Here is a 15,753-nt window from a genome sequence, read left to right as displayed (position 1 = left end):
TAGGGGGCCCACTGGAAACGCACCGCTTCAGCTCTGTCTTCTAAACCTTCTTTGGGTAACATCAGCTAGTACTCACGTGAGAATAAAACAGGAAAAGGAAGCACATTTACTGTCTGACCTGACATGTTTCCGTATCAGTCTGTTTGCACTGGCCATTTCAAAAACAAAACCACTTCAAACACGACCATTAACAGTACATGTGGTAAACAAACTGAAGCTCTGGTTATGAGGTAAAGATCTTTTTCACAAAACTTTTACTTTATTTTTACAAACCCTAATGAAAGGATTGATTCAGGCCAAGGTCCTGAAAGGCTGAAACCATTGCATGAAGGGCTGGTGAGGACCTTTATGATACACCTCAGGCCCACCCACTGCCCGCCACCCATTCACGCATCCCCAGACTGTGACCACCGACACGACTGATGACTAACGGGGGCAACGAGATGCTGGCTCACGGACGTGATGCTTTGTGAAGTACACTGTGCCTCCCATGGAGTGTTTATTGACTCCTTGCTCCCAAAAAGAAGTTGAAGCTAAACCTAATTAAGACTTTGGAGCACCTTGCAGTTTACAGGAAATATAGGCAATAGAGAAACAATTAAAATGATGCCACGAGGAAGCAAACAGACACATTCAGAATGTGGGACAGGGACTTCCCTGGCGGTCCAGTGGTTAGGACTCCACGCTCTCACTGTCAAGGGCCCAGTTTCGATCCCTTGTCGGGGAACTAAGATCCCGCATGCCATGCAGCACAGCCAAAAAAAAAAAAACCAAAAAAGATTTGGTGAATCTTGGGACTTCCCTTGCGGTCCAGTGGTTAAGCCTCCGCGCTTCCACTGCAGGGGGTGCAGGTTCAATCCCTGGTCAGGGAACTAAGATCCCCCATGCCGTGTGGCTCGGCCAAAAAAAAAACAAAAAGGATTTGATGAATCTTAAAGGGAAATGTTTTTCCTTGTACTATTCTCTTTTTTTTTTTTTTAAACTTTTTATTTCCTATTGGCGTATAGTTGATTAACAATGTGTTAGTTTCAGGTGTTCAGCAAAGTGATTCAGTTATACATATACATGTATCTATTCTTTTTCAAATTCTTTTCCCATTTAGGTTTTTACATTATATTGAGCAGAGTTCCCTGTGCTATACAGTAGGTCCTTGTTGGTTATCCATTTTCAATATAGTGGTGTGTACATCCCTTGTACTATTCTTTTAACTTTTATATAGGTTTGAACTTTTTCCTCCATAAAAAGTGGGGAAAAATACTCCAGCAACAACAAAAAAGAAAGTAAGAAATTGAAAGAGGGAGAAGGAGGGAGAAGGAGAGGGAAGGAAGAAAAGAGGGAGGGAGTGGGGTAAAAATCTTGACAATTCTTGAATCTGGTTACCAGGGTGTTCATTATTCTATTCTTGTACTTTTTGTATATGTTTGAAATTTTTCAAACTAAAAAGTTAATGTTAAAAAAAAAAAGGCATAGCAATGATCTGTTCTTATTTCCCCGTAATGCTTATGTGGCCTTTTCCAGGGCCATGGTGCTTCCCCAGCACAGCACCTCACTTCATGCCTCATCCAACCAGTGAAGGGGCAGCTCTTACTGTCATGAGTTTGCAGATGAGGAAATGGCTCAGAGAGGTGGGAGGCTTTCCCAACCTAACACGCAGAACTGGACACAGCCAGTCTCATTCCAGAGCCTGCGTCCTTAACCCCCATACTGCCTGACCAGAAGCACCCTAAAACATCATCTCATCCAGAGAGAAACTCACGCTGACTCTGTTTTCAGCTTTGATACCCTATAAGGACCTTCTCTAGCTCCGCCTTGTGCAATGATAAGGACAAGTCCTACGGCTCGGACACACACTCTTCTGTAGCGCCTGCTGTGTTTCCAGAAGCACTTCCTCTTGCATCCACTTCCTCTGTCCTAATAGCCGAACCCATGGCCGGATTCACCTCCCTGAAGCCTTGCAGCTCCCACAGTGATCCTGCTCCTTCCTAACTTAAAGCCCCACTCCCCATCTGTAGCCCTGCACCCAAATTCCTCAGTCAGACATTCTGGCTCCATTCTTCCTGGACTGTGTGACCTTGGGCAAGTGAGCTCACATCTCTGAGCCTCGGCCTTCTTACCTGTAAAGTGAGGCCAATAACAGCACCTACCTAACAGGGTTGTTGTGAAAATCAACTGAGATAATGTAAGAAAAGAACTCAACATGACGCCTGCTTAGGTCCTGAATAAATGTTCCTTTTCACAGTTTGGCCTCATCTCTCCCTCCCTCCCTTCCTTATGTCCATCCACTCGCCCCCTCACCCATCCCAAGTCTCCCCTCTGTCTGGCTGGTTGAACACTGCCTGGGCCAGTCATGGTTCATACACTCTGTTTACGGTATGACCCTTGGCCGCCCCCCACGCCCACTTGGTGCCCCCTACCCAAGACTTACCCCCTGGGAGTGCAGATACTCCACGGTCTTGCCGATGGTGTGCAGGACGAAGCTGGCCTCACGCTCCGAGAAGAATTTCTGCCGTAGGATCTTATCCAGCAGCTCCCCTCCCCGCATCAGCTCTGTCACCAGGTACACGTGTTTGCCATCATCGTACACCTGCCAGAGACCTCACCATCAGGCCCCTCCCCTTGATGCCAGGCCTGGGCCCCTTGGCCACCAGCTCACCAGGACAGGAAGGAAGGAATGACATGAGGCTTGGGCGTGTGTTCTGCTCTGTGCTTCAGTCACCCTGGCAGGGCCTTCACCTATCTGGGCCCCTGGACAGGATGCTGGCTCTGTCCTGATGGGCAGGAAAGCTCTCAGAGACTACCTGGGTCTGAAGTGGAGGGCACTTGGGTGCAGCCGGATCAGAGGCACTAAGGGGTCCCCCCATCCATAAGCAGAGGAGGAGGATCAGAAGTCAAAAGAATGGCAGCCCTGAGACCGGTCCTAGAGTCGAGGGCCCCCGTCCCCAGCCCACTCTCAAGGACCCCCACTTACATCTTTCAGAGTGATGATGTTGGGGTGCTGCCCGTACCGCAGAAGAATCTCAATCTCTTCCGAGGGATCTCGCTTGCTCTTGTCGATGACCTGAGGAGAGGGGTGCGTGTGGTGGTGTCCGAGGGACCGACTCCAGACTCCCTTCCCGCCACAGAGCCCACGCTGCAGGGCGTGGAGTCTCAGCCGCACACCTTTCACCCATCCACAGAGCCTCAGGCACCAACCCTCCCCCACCAACGGGCCAGGGCTACATAGCCCCCCACCTCCACCCCGCCGAGCGGCCTCAGCCAAGACAAGGTCGAGAGGCCTACCTTGACAGCATACTCCATGGTGGTGGCCTTGTGGACACAGCGCTTGCACTCGGAGTAGGAGCCCACACCGATCGTCTCTTTTACCACATAGCCGTCGCTAAAAACCAGGTTCTTTCCGTGTAGTTGCTGCAGGAGACCAACAGGTGGGACTGACCCCGAGCTCTAGGATGCAGAGGTCATCCCCCCAGAACCCAAGGCCTTGGCACTGTGGAGATGGCACCGGGCAAGAGGCTGGAGGCCCGGGGTAGAAGGTTGGCTGTGTGACCTCGGGCAAGAATCTGCCCCTCTCTGGGCCTGTTTTCTACACTATATGATGGGCACACTCACTCTCTCCAGGGTGCCTGGCTGCAGTCTGTGGTTAGTGGGTGCTGGAGGGGGCAGGCAATAGGCCACAACACACATGGAGTGGTTTCAAGCTCCGAGAAGCCCAGGCAGGACTGAGAGGGATGCAGGAGTCCTGAGCCAGGTTCCAGCTCTGCCACTTACGTGACCTTCAGTGAGTTGCCTCCCCTTTCTGGGTGACACAGCCCACCTCAAGGGGTGTCTCGAGGCTCTGAGACATTAACAGTATCAGATGCCCCTATGGTGCTGAGAGTGTGGCAGGCACTATTCCGAGCACTTTTCACCAGGTGACCCACAGCCCGTGGACGGCCCTGGATCATGTCTGTTGTCCTCACATCCAGTCTGGTTTAACATTTGTCCACAACCAAGATATCCCAGGTGGATAATAAATCACATAGTCACCTTAACTTTACACACATTAACTCACATAATCCTCGAAACAATCCTTGGAGAAAGGTTTTATCATCACCCCCATTTACAGATGAGGAAACTGAGGCACTGGGAAGGTGAATGTCCCCTCCACAGTCCCTGACCTTGGAAGCTCTGACCCAGGCAGGGAGCTCCAAAGTCTACATTCTTTTTTATTTTGTTTGTTTGTTGTTGTTGTCGTTTTTTTTTTGTTGTTTTTGTTTGTTTTGTTGCTGTCATTTTGTGGCCGCACGGTGCAGCATGCAGGATTCTAGTTCCCCGACCAGGGATTAAACCCACAAACCCCTGCAGTGGAAGCATGGAGTCTCAACCCCTGAACCACCAGGGAAGTTCCTGAAGTTCACCTTCTTGCCTCTCGACTCTAAATTTCCTACAGAGCCGGGAAAGTGTGCAAATGGGGGACAAGTGGAAGGAGACCCAAGTGGCACGCCACCCACCCCCGTCAGGACCAGCCACTCCCCAGCAGCACCACCCTGGGCACTCCCTGGCATTTACCCAGGCCCTACAATGTCCTGGCTCTGTGTCAGGAACCTCATAACCGTGTTGTTATCCCTGTTTTACAAATGGGGAAACTGAGGCTCAAGGAGGCTGGAGGCCCAATGGGCTCCACAGTGGCATCAGGGTTTGAACCCAAACCTATCCAAGTCCAGAGCCTGTGTTCTCAGCAGTTCTGCCTTGTGGCTTCTAGGTGGAAAAGGACAACTGAGCAGCAGCCTCCTGCCCCTTACCTGTACCACCGAGTGCAGGGGCGCCTGCGTGGCCCGAGGCTTGCCGTCGTCCTCCATCAGGCCAGTGGCCACGAAGCTGAAGCCACGGAACAGCTGATGGGCACCAGCGCTGGGGGGGATGCCTGGGGAGTCTGCAGGGGCAGGAGAGGGATGTGAGCCAGAGGAGGTACCCTTGACCCGAGGCAGCCCTGCAAAGTGGACCCCAGGGGCTTCCAGGCCTGCCTCAGCAGCTGGCCGTGGTGGCAGCCTGGGCAGGGCCCCTCATCCCCGGCCTTAGTTAGCCCATCTGCCCATGTGTGTTTAGAAGAGCCCAGCCCTGACACACAAGGAACAGAAAGACCCTCACCTCCACCACCCGCCCAGGCCAAGGCACTTTATCCCTTCCTGGAGGCCTCCCTGCCTCTGGTCTGCCCCTTCAGGTCCATCTTCTGTGCAGCAGCCAGAGGGATAGTTCCAACCACAAGTCTACCCCCTGCCTGTACCCTTCAAATGCCCCCCTCTGCCCTCAGGAGAGCCCAGCTCCTCAGCCTGGCACTGAGGTGCTTGTGAGCTTAGACTCCTCTCTCCCCACTCCACAGCTCAGCCACGCCAAGCTTCTCAGATCCTTAAGGAAGACTCTGAGTCCCTGCACATGCTGTTCCTGCTAACTACAATCCACTCCTTGTCCATCCTTTGAGGCTCAGCTTACACACTGTCCTCTGAGAAACCCGGCCTCATGCTGCTCCTGCAGCCCCTCACCCCATTAAGCTGCACTTGTCGTGCTGCCCAGAGCTGTCCTCATGTCTCTTCCCCCACTACAGCCTGAGCCATGTGAAGGCAGGGCCTGGGTCTGTCTTGTTCACCATCAGTGCTCCCATGGCTGGCACACAGTAGGGACTTGGTACGTATTTGTCAGATCAACAAATAAAGATGGGACAGACTGCTTGGAGAAGTGCTAAGCTCGCTGACATCAGAGATGTGCAATCCACAGTGAGAAAAGCACCCCCTCTGCTAAACCCGCCCCTCCAGGAGACCTTCCAGAACGAACACTCTTCCCCAATATCTGGCCAAAATGTTAGGATTTACCAAGTTCCCTCCCAGAAGCCCCCTACTTGGCTTCTAGCAGTAACCCCAGAGACTGAGTGGGTCTATGGCTGAGCCCATGTTTCAGATGAGTCACTGAAGCCCAGTGGTCAGAGTAGCCAAAGCCGATTCCCACACTCGCCCCTAACCTGTGGGCACTATCACTCCTGCTGCCAGACCGTCTCCACCTCATGTGTTTGCCGGGTCAGACACTTTAGCCCTGACGTGAGTGTGAGCCTGATGTGTCTCGTCTTTCCAGGGGGCTGAAGATGCCCGGGGTAGGGGTCCCGACTTCTCTGCTGTGGCCTTCACCCCACCCCCCTCACCCAGGCACAAAGAGGCCCATAGAGTCCCGGAGTGGGACGACCAGGCAGAATGAGACGGAGACAAGGAGTCAGAGACCCATCCACCTGTCTGCCCACACACCTGGGCCTGCCGCAGCCCTGACCACCCCTGTGCCCCGAGGCCCCTGACTCCCTGCTTCCCTCCTGTACCAGTCCAAGACAAACCGGTCAAAGGGCGCACCTTTGGGCGTGCGGGATGTGAACTCAGTGTCAAAGTAGAAGGTGTCATCGGGTTGTGCCACAGCCGGCTTGAAGGGTGGCTTGATCTCGCGCCGGTACAGCTTCTGCAAGGCGGGGCGGGCACACTGGTCACCTCGGCACCTCCACAGCCTGCCAGTGGCCCCGTGCAGGAGTCAATGGCCTGGACGGAGCACAGGCTATGCAGACAGGGCATAACCACTTGCCCTTGGGAGGCCAGCCCATGCCTCCAAGGCCATGGTGTCACCTCTGCTTCTTATGGGATGCCCTAGGCAGTAGAAGCCCCCTCCGACCACAGGTGAATCCCTGACTGGGGCTCTGGGGTGGACAGACACACTCACATTCCAGTCAATGGTGGAGTAGAAGACATGCCGCTTGATTTCCTCTGCCCCATCAGGGCCGGAGCCTGAAAAAGCCCAGATGAGAGGTCTGCCCTGGGATGCTCCAACCCGCAGGCACCCGCCCTGTCCTCCGAGCAGCCTCGCCTCACTGTGGTCTGGGACCAGTGGCTGGGCTCACGCTGCCCCAAATCCATCCAGCCATCACCCTGAGGCCTACTGCCCACTCAGCATTTTCCACTGTCTGGAGCCCCTCTATGAACAAGCTCCAATGTACTGACAGGAGAAGGAAAGCCCAGAGAAGAGAGGCCAGGCAACTTGCCCAAGGCCAAAGTCAGGACAGGCCGAACCTGTTCCAAGATCTGCAGGGGGCCCCCACCTCCCTCCCAACTCAGGCCTCATCTTGCTGCTCTTATCCCATTGCCCTTGTCAGCCACCAGACAGGCTCTCACTCCATTCAAGCCCAGGGACCTGGACGGGACCTTACAAAGCTGGTCATGATCCAGGTGAACCCAGGAGCCAAGGAGCCAACACACACTGAGCAGCTGCTCCAGGCACATTCGCGTGACTTCATTTAATCAACAGAGCTTGAGATCACTGTCCTCCATGGAGACGAGGACCTAGGGCTCTGGGGGGAGAAGTCAACTGCCTTGGGTCACTTCGCTCACAAATGGTACTCACTCGATCAACAAATATTTGTGGAGGGACCACTGTGTACCAAGCAGTGGGGTCCCGTCATGGGGCTGGGACTGGGACCTGAGCCTCTGGCGCCTGAGCTCGTGCTCCTCCCGTGTGGGGCCTCTGTCCTCATCCCCAGGGGGAGCAGAGATGACTCAGTTCCTGCCTTCTCCCTACACACAGGTCACCCCACTGCCCCAAACGCCACACGTGGAGCCAGAAAGCAGGGTGGCCGGGGGCATTGTCTCCCCACACAAAGGACAACGGCCTCTTTCAGCCCCAGATGTGGCCCCGTGGCCTAGGCCGCAGCTGTACCCCGCTCCCCTCCCCTGAGCTGGGGCTGCTTACCGAGTCGGTTGGCAGGATTCCGCTTGAACAGGGACCGCAGGAGGCTCTGGGCTTCTGTGCTCAGAAACTGCGGCATGCCTAGCTTTGCCCTGAAATGGCCCCCGGGTCTCATCAGGGCAGAGCCCCACCCCAGAGGTCCCGTATCACCTCCCACCTCTGTCCACGTCTAGTTTCCAGCTCAGTCCAGACAAGCCATCCTCAAACTCCCCTCCCAAAGATTCAGGGATTCCCCTCCCACAGGCCCCTATGGGTGAAAAGGGAGCCCTAGGAAGCACAATGCTCAGCCCAGAGGAGTGTCTCACTAATGGGGAATCTGAGGCAGGCGCAGGGTGTTACTCTGGCCCCCAAACTGGGGCCAGGCGTGGAGGAGACCCTGAGGTGTCAGAGAGGGGCTGGAGCTTACTTCAGAATCAGTGTCATGGTCTCCTTCCGGTCCTTTCCCTGGAAGGGCAGGGAGCCCGTCAGCATCTCAAACTGCAGAGAACAAGGGTCTGTTCAGGCTCTGGTCCCATCTCCCATGCCCCCCCCACCTCCTCCCACCCCGGCCACTCAGCTCCATGCCTAGGAGGTCCACCTGGATTAAGAACTGTGTCTGTCCCTCCCCGCTCTGTCAATCAGACCACGAGGAACAGTACTAGGGGTCCAAAGCTGGGGAGAGGCCCAGCACAGGGCTGGGGGCACCCCAGGTGGGGCTGAGCCTGGAATCCTTCCAAGGAAGGAAACTGCAGCTGGGTGGAGGGTGAGGCCAGCTTAGCTGTGAGAGGACAAGAGGAGAGCCTTAGAGACCATCATCCACCCCCTTACACAGATGGGGAAACTGAGGCCCAGGGCCTGGGCTGGATGCTTTATCCCTGCCTGGGCACTCACCATCAACACCCCATAGGACCACCAGTCTGCACTGTGGGTGTGGCCCTGGCGGTTGACGACCTCGGGGGCCATGTACTCCACCGTCCCACAGAAGGAATAGGCCTTCTTCTCGTGGTCAATGGCCTCCTTGCTCAAGCCGAAGTCTGTGGCAAGGAGGGCAAGAAGACACATCTTCAGGACCCCCTGCCTTCCTCGCTGCCACTCCCTGCACACCCATCCCTCTCGCCCAGAGGCCTGAGGGCATCACCCCCCATCACACTCAGGAGGAAGCTGAGGCTCAGGGAGGTTAGGTGACCTGCCCAAGGTTACACAGTGGGGAGCTGGGATTCAAACCCAGGGCCTTCCAGGTCTGGGGCCTGGGCTTTTGACCGCTTCCAAGTGCCTGGCATAGCCTCTCAGAAAAAGCGGATCCCCTGGCACTCAGCCCAGGCCCATCAAGAGCCCATCCTGCCCTCCCCTGAAACCGGAGGGGTCAGGTGCCCTCCACTCACCAGTGAGTTTGATGTGGCCTTCCTCATCCAGAAGGATGCTGCAATGGAGAGATGGGAGTCAGGGCCCCTCAGCTGTGGGCCCTCAGTGGGTTCAGGGGACACCACGGGGCCTGTGGGGGTCGGGTCCAGCCCAGAGAAGGGATCCACCCAGGGCCGCTCATCTGATGAATGGGCAGGTGGAGCGGGTGTTGGTGGTGCCCTGTAGGTGGGTTGCTTACCTTCTTGCTAATTCTTGAAACAACTGTGTGAGGTAGGTACTTTCATGGCCCCATTTTAACAATGGGGAAGCTAAGGCTCAGGGAGGTTAAATAACTCCCCCGGTTACAGAGCTAGTAGGTGGTAGAGACAAGATTTGAATTCGGGTCTGCCTGACTCTAAAGCCACATCTCATTCTACCTCAGCACCTGCCCCTGGCTCCCAAGTTACCACTTGAGGATATTCAGATGTTAAGGAAAATTCTAGAGAGGGCCATATCAAGGAATGACCTTCAATGGTGGCATCTCAGATGTCACACTGGATTAGCAAAAAAAGTAGGCAACACCCAGGCACAGAGGTACCTGGCCCTTGGTAATGGCAGTACTAGAGATCAGGCAGCCCCTCGGGTGAGCCTGCTGCCTCCACCACTCTGCTCCACCCACCCGTCCATGGGGCAGCCCGTCAGGCTGGCTCTGTCCCCCAGCGGGCTGGCTCTGTCCTAGAAGAGGCCCCAGGGCCTGCCTCTGCACACCCTAGGGAGGCCGGGCGCGGCTGGGCCTTCACTCACTTCTCAGGCTTCAGGTCTCTATAAATGATGCCCAGGCTGTGCAGGTGGTCCAGGCCCAAAGCCAGCTCGGCCAGGTAAAATTTCACATCCTCCTCCGTGAACATAACCTGCAAGAGGCGGGAGAGGGCTGCAGCTGGGATCGCTTCTCACTCAGGAGCTGGGGCACTGGGCAGTCAGCAGCTTCCCAGTCCTCCTTAGAGATTCCAGTGCCGTACACCCTGCTCTGTATGAAGGGGTCTGAAGAATAAAATGACTAGCATCCAAGTCACTCATGGTAGCATTGAAATGCAAACAGCGAAAGGCTGGAAACAACCCGAGGGTCAAGCAGTAGACTAGAATAAACTCTCTGCCCGACATAACGGAGTCATAAACTAGAACAAGGATTCCTCCACGTTCTGATATGGATCCATCTCCAAGATACACTGCTGTGAAAAAAGCAAGGTACAGAACAGCAGATACAGAACAGTACTTTGTATGTAAGAAAGTAGGGGTCAGGATTCAGAACACACAATGAATTGGTTTGTATTTCCAAAGAAATGTGGGAAGCTTAGATAAAAACCAATAAAATGTTTATCTGTTGGGGGGCGGGTGGTAGAGGGGGCTGGAGTGGGAGGAAGACTTCTCAATGAATATTTTTCTTTTCAATCATGTATTATCTATTTAAACGTTAAAATAACATTTTAAAAATTTAAAAAGTTTGGTTCTCTTCTAAAGTTTAAGTTGTATTAATGGTCTCATTTTTATATTTGGCTCAAATTCTTTTTTTTTAAAATAAATAAATTTATTTATTTATTTTTGGCTGCGTTGGGTTTTTGTTGCTGCATGCGGGCTTTCTCTAGCTGTGGCGAGCAGGGGCTACTCTTCGTTGCATTGCATGGGCTTATTGCAGTGGCTTCTCTTGTTGCAGAGCACAGGCTCTAGGCACACGGGCTTCAATAGTTGTGGCATGTGGGCTCAGTAGTTGTAGCTCGCGGGCTCTAGAGCACAGGTTCAGTAGTTGTGGCGCCCGGGCTTAGATGCTCCACGGCATGTGGGATCTTCCCAGACCAGGGCTCGAACCCGTGTCCCCTGCATTGGCAGGCGGATTCTTAACCACTGCGCCACCAGGGAAGTCCTCAATTTCTTTTATGTGAGTTCAAAATCCTTTTGGTTAACTGGACATAATGTTAAAGCATCTAGCTTTCTAGGTGGATTTGGGCTTCTCTGCATCCCTCATAGCCCTGCCCAGAGAAGCCCTGAAAGAATGGAGGTGAAGAGGTGAGAGCCACCCTTAGCTTCCTGGAATCAGGGCAGCATCAGATCCAGAGCCTGATTCTCCTCAGACCATCTTGGGGGAAACTCTCAGAGGCTTTGCCAGGGAATGGCCTCTGTCCCAGGGTGGGTCAGGGACAGCTGGGCAGGTCTGAGGAGTCCCAGGTTGAGGTCTCACTGTCATGCCAGCTCCATCCTGGTGCCCTGGCAGTGGGGTGTCAGCTCACCTCTTTAGAGAGCCGTGTGAAGAGGTCCCCGCCACGCAGGAAGTCCAGAATAAGGTAGAGCTTGCCCTCGGTCTGGAAGGCTGGGGAGAGGGGAAAAGGCCATGGTGGAACCAGCTGGGCCCTGGGCCCTGCCCCTCTGATCCCAGCTCCCTTAGCCTGCTGGGTGGCAGACAGGGCAACATACAGGGAAGGCAACAGCCCACCAGCAAGGGCAAAGGCTGGCAGGTAGGGTAGAAGCTCAGGTAGGGTCTGTGGTCTCACCGTAGTGCAGCTTCACCACAAACGGGTGGTTTACATCAGCCAGGATGTCTCTCTCCATCTTGGTCCGAACGCGGTCACGCACTGGTCAGAGGAAGAAGGCGGTTACCAAGGGTCTGGCCACCCAACACAGCTACCTCCAGCCCTGGCTAAGAAGGACCCTCTTTTCTACTTGTTCCTCACGTCTCTCGACAGGGCCCAGAGCTGGCCCTTGGTGCCCTGCCCATCTCTCTAGCCCTGTCTCTTGCCATGCTCCAAGGAGGCCATTCAATCCAGCCAGTTTAAGCAACCTGTTCCTTGTGTGCCCTTAGCCTCTGCCCCCGTGGCTCCCCCTGGGATGCCTTCATCAGCCCCCTCTCCATCTGGCATAAAAATCCCCAATTCTAGTCCAGGGCAGATTCTCTGGGCCTGAAATTCAGACTCATGGGTCTCAGCAGGCATCCCACAAACACTTTTCTTTTTTTTTTAAAGAGTAAAAGTCCTGGGACTTCCCTTCCCTGGCGTTCCAGTGGTTAAGAATCCGCCTGCCAATGCAGGGGACACGGGTTCAAGCCCTGGTCCAGGAAGATCCCACATGCCACGGAGCAACTAAGCCCGTGCGCCACAACTACTGAGCCTGTGCTCTAGAGCCCTCAAGCCACAACTACTGAGTCCACGTGCCGCAACTACTGAAGCCCGCGCACCTAGAGCCCGTGCTCCGCAACAAGAGAAGCCATTGCAATGAGAAGCCCACGCACCACAACGAAGAGCAGCCCCTGTTCGCCGCAACTAGAGGAAGCCCGCACGAGCAACAAAGACCCAACACAGCGAGAAATAAATAAATTAAATAAATAAATTAAAAAAAAAAAAGGCTACTCCCATGTGAGCCCACACCCTGTGAGGCTACAACCCACGCTCTCCCGGGCTCCCTGGTCACAGCACCAACTGCACCGCGCTGCAGAGTCTGCTCAGCCTCTCCTGCCCCAGCCTGGGAGCCCTTCGCAGCATTTTTCTCCTCCCATCATCCCTCCTGGGGAAGGACTCCCATCCCTACCAGGCTGGCCTTGGGGTACCACAGCTGCATCACCCCACAGACAGCCCTTTGTGGCTCCATGACCCCAAGGCCAATACCTCCTATTCTCCGCCGCCCCCCACCCCAGCCGGGGCCCGCTTCCCCTGGTCAGTGGCCACACTGGTTCCCAGGCTGGTCAAAGAGACACTACCCAGCCCAAAGCCCACTCCCAACCACACTCACGCCCTCTGCAAGTCCAGGGGTTCTAGACCTGGGCTCAGCTCCCTTCTCTGAGCCCATCCATCTCTGCGGCCTTGCCTTGACCCACCCTCTCCTACCCACCCAGCTGCCTCCTTTCTCGGGTTCCCTCCTCTCCTCTCACGCCCTTCTCCACCCCGAGACGTCTCCCTCTGACTCTCCTAGCATTGCGAAGCAACTCTGCTGACAGAACAAGGCCCCCCGCAAACACAGTGCACTCACCCCCTGCCTCCTTCCACTCACCTTCAGCTACAGTCAGCACCTGGCTTAAGGGGAGCGGGAAGGGGTGGGGTTAATCCCCAGAAGTCTGTTCTTCTGAATGGACCCTGTCTTTGCCATCAGGTGAGGTGGGGGATAAGGAGCGGCTGAGAATAGGCCTGTTTCTCTACCTTCAGACCAGGTACTCCTGGTGACAGAGCTATCTCCTCCATCAGACCCAAGGCCCTTGAGAGCTGGGCTGTCTCCTTCAATCTGTGCCCAGCCTGGGCTCCGCATGGGGGAAGTACCCCCCACTCACCTTTCAGTGTCGCCTTCTTTAGTACCTTCATGGCATACAGGTGCCCACTGTCAGGCCGGGTGACCTTCCGCACCAGGAAGACCTGAGAAGGCAGCGGGGGGGAAAGCAGGGGAAGAGCTGGGCGGGGGGCCGAACACATCAGCTCCCATGCTCCAGGTCCCAGGCTGACCTCCAACTTCCCTAAGCACCAAGTTGACCTTGTGTCCCCACTGGGTACCAAGGTGACCTCTCTCCTCCTCCCCTTAGACCCATCAACCCTTGCCCTCTGATCTTTTGAGCTCCAAGGTGACCCTCCCACCTGCCCTCTGACATGACCAGTGTTGCCCTTCCACCTGTGGGCTCAGGACTCACTTTGCCAAAGGATCCCTGGCCCAGAACCTTGAGGAGCTCAAAATGGGATGGGTCGGCCTTCTCAGAACCAGCCTTGACATGGTGCGTGATGGAGATCTCCTTGAGGACGTCCTCATCCTGATGGAGGAACAGAGCTGGTGAGCACAGTGGGCCCCATTCAGGTCAGCATAGGGCATGTCCCCCCATCCAAGTCTACTGCCACCGGATCTCAGCAGACAGCGTCCTGCAGGCCCAACCAGCCAGCTACCCTGACAGGGCCTCCCAGTTCATCAATAGCAAAAGCCGGGGAGGGTCAAACTACCAAGGTGCCAGGTCAGGTGAGCTCCTATTCCTCCTGCTGCTCCAGGCTGCTCAGGCCCAGAGGGATGCCCAGGCTCGGCCAGGTGGAGGCAAGCCCAGGCTCGGCCAGGTGGAGGCAAGCCCAGGCTCTGGCTGAGGCCCACGAATCTGCCCCAGGTCCTCCCTGTGAGGCTCCCCTCCCCCTGCTGCAAAGGTTTTGGTTTTGCCACAATAGGAAGTAGGGTTTGTTCTCATACTGGGAAGGCACAACTGGGCTTTCGTTCCTGGTCAAGATGGAAGATGGGCTCTCTCTGGCTAGAAGGACAGGGCTGAGATACACAAGAACCCAAGAGTCACCTAAGACTCCCCCACCAACCGGGTAAGTGCCAGTCTGGGGTGGGTAGGAGCTAAGGCCAGAGACTCTATGCTCCACCCTCTGAAACTTCCTTCATACAAGTCTACTAGAAACCCCTTGCCATGTCCCAGTTGTTCTAGGACCCCTCTGCTCTCCCTCCAATCTGTCGATATGGCCCTGGAGCCCTGAAGTGCCTCCTCACTTCCCCAGGAAGCAAGTCTGGGCAGGGTCCAGTCACCCAGTAGGGACAGGCGTGGGCAAGGAGAGCCCAGAGCCAGCTGAGGCTAAACTGGCTTCCAAGGCACCTGCTCCAAGGGCCACAGTCAGGCCAGGCCCAGACATCTGGGCACACTCACCGAGTCCTGCCTGGGGCCAGAGCCAGGGCCAGGGGCAGGAAGAGAAGTCTGGCTGATCCTGGGCCGCTGCTTCCTGGGCAGCCAGGGGAGCAGGGCCCAGAGCCGCAGACGGGGCAGCTTGGGATCCTGCTCCATCCGCCCGGGCCGGGCCGAGGCACCATGGCAGGAGCAGGCAGCGTCCGGGGCTGCTGCGGAGGTGGCCGGGCCCAAGGCGGATGTGCAGGGTGAAGGCGGGGGCTGGGCCCAGCCCAGGACTGCCAATCACTCAGGGCCTGTGGTTTCCCAGCTCCCTTACCACGCTCCCTTCCTCTCTCTTCCCCCTCCCCATTGCCTGAGGGCTGCCCTCTGGCCCTCCTCCCCATCCTCCCTGTGGGCCTTCAAAGGGAAAGCCCCACGCCAACCCAGCTACTGAGGAGTAGATAGGTACCCAACAGGGAGAGACAGGCAACTAACATTTAGAGGCAGATAAAGAGGGACACCCAACAGGCAGAGGCAGGCATCCTACAGGTGAAGACAGATGGGTACCTAGGAGTACCTAGGAGTAGATAGGTACCCAACAGGCAGAGGCAGGCATCCTACAGGTGAAGACGGATGAAGGCGGGCATCCAACAGATGGGTAGGAGAGTCCACATGCCCAACAGGCAGGGATGGATAGGGGCATGTGCCCAACAGGCAGAGGTAGGAAGAACACACATCCAACAGGCAGAGACAGATGGGGACATGTACCCAACAAGCGGAGGCAGGAAGGGGCTCATACCTAATAGGCAGAAGTGGACAGAGACTCACACCTAACACGCAGAGGCAGATGGGGACACATATCCAACAGGCAAAGGTAGATGGGGACATGTACCCAACAGGCAGAGACAGATGGGGATCCAACAGGCAGAGGCAGATGGGGGCTGCATCCAACAGGTGGAGACAGATGGGGACATGTACTCAACAGGCAGAGACAGAAGGGGACACGACCAAACAGGCACCCAGCACGTGACATGTACCCAACAGGTGAAGACAGACACTCATGAGGTGGAGACAGAGACAGGAGC

General features: G+C 55.6%; 1 protein-coding gene across 5 annotated transcripts in view; it reads right to left on the bottom strand.

Moving 5' to 3' along the window:
• Positions 1 to 15,753, bottom strand: part of RPS6KA1 (ribosomal protein S6 kinase A1) — a 36,031-nt gene that overhangs the window by 7,580 nt on the left and 12,698 nt on the right. For all 5 annotated transcript variants that reach the window (XM_059916115.1, XM_059916122.1, XM_059916128.1 and 2 more), the window contains 15 exons: positions 13,721 to 13,837; positions 13,370 to 13,451; positions 11,607 to 11,687; positions 11,346 to 11,425; positions 9,868 to 9,974; positions 9,105 to 9,142; positions 8,614 to 8,756; positions 8,150 to 8,220; positions 7,747 to 7,835; positions 6,724 to 6,788; positions 6,366 to 6,468; positions 4,779 to 4,909; positions 3,280 to 3,405; positions 2,969 to 3,058; positions 2,426 to 2,584 (listed from right to left, as the gene is read on the bottom strand). In XM_059916115.1, the coding sequence (XP_059772098.1) occupies positions 2,426 to 2,584; positions 2,969 to 3,058; positions 3,280 to 3,405; positions 4,779 to 4,909; positions 6,366 to 6,468; positions 6,724 to 6,788; positions 7,747 to 7,835; positions 8,150 to 8,220; positions 8,614 to 8,756; positions 9,105 to 9,142; positions 9,868 to 9,974; positions 11,346 to 11,425; positions 11,607 to 11,687; positions 13,370 to 13,451; positions 13,721 to 13,837 (1,482 nt within the window). The remainder of the gene's footprint in view (positions 1 to 2,425; positions 2,585 to 2,968; positions 3,059 to 3,279; positions 3,406 to 4,778; positions 4,910 to 6,365; positions 6,469 to 6,723; positions 6,789 to 7,746; positions 7,836 to 8,149; positions 8,221 to 8,613; positions 8,757 to 9,104; positions 9,143 to 9,867; positions 9,975 to 11,345; positions 11,426 to 11,606; positions 11,688 to 13,369; positions 13,452 to 13,720; positions 13,838 to 15,753) is intronic.

Source organism: Balaenoptera ricei, chromosome 1, assembly GCF_028023285.1.
Source record: "Balaenoptera ricei isolate mBalRic1 chromosome 1, mBalRic1.hap2, whole genome shotgun sequence".
Taxonomy (NCBI): domain Eukaryota; kingdom Metazoa; phylum Chordata; class Mammalia; order Artiodactyla; family Balaenopteridae; genus Balaenoptera; species Balaenoptera ricei.
The sequence above is the reverse complement of the archived record's forward strand: the minus strand, read 5'-3'. Positions and strand labels throughout refer to the sequence as shown.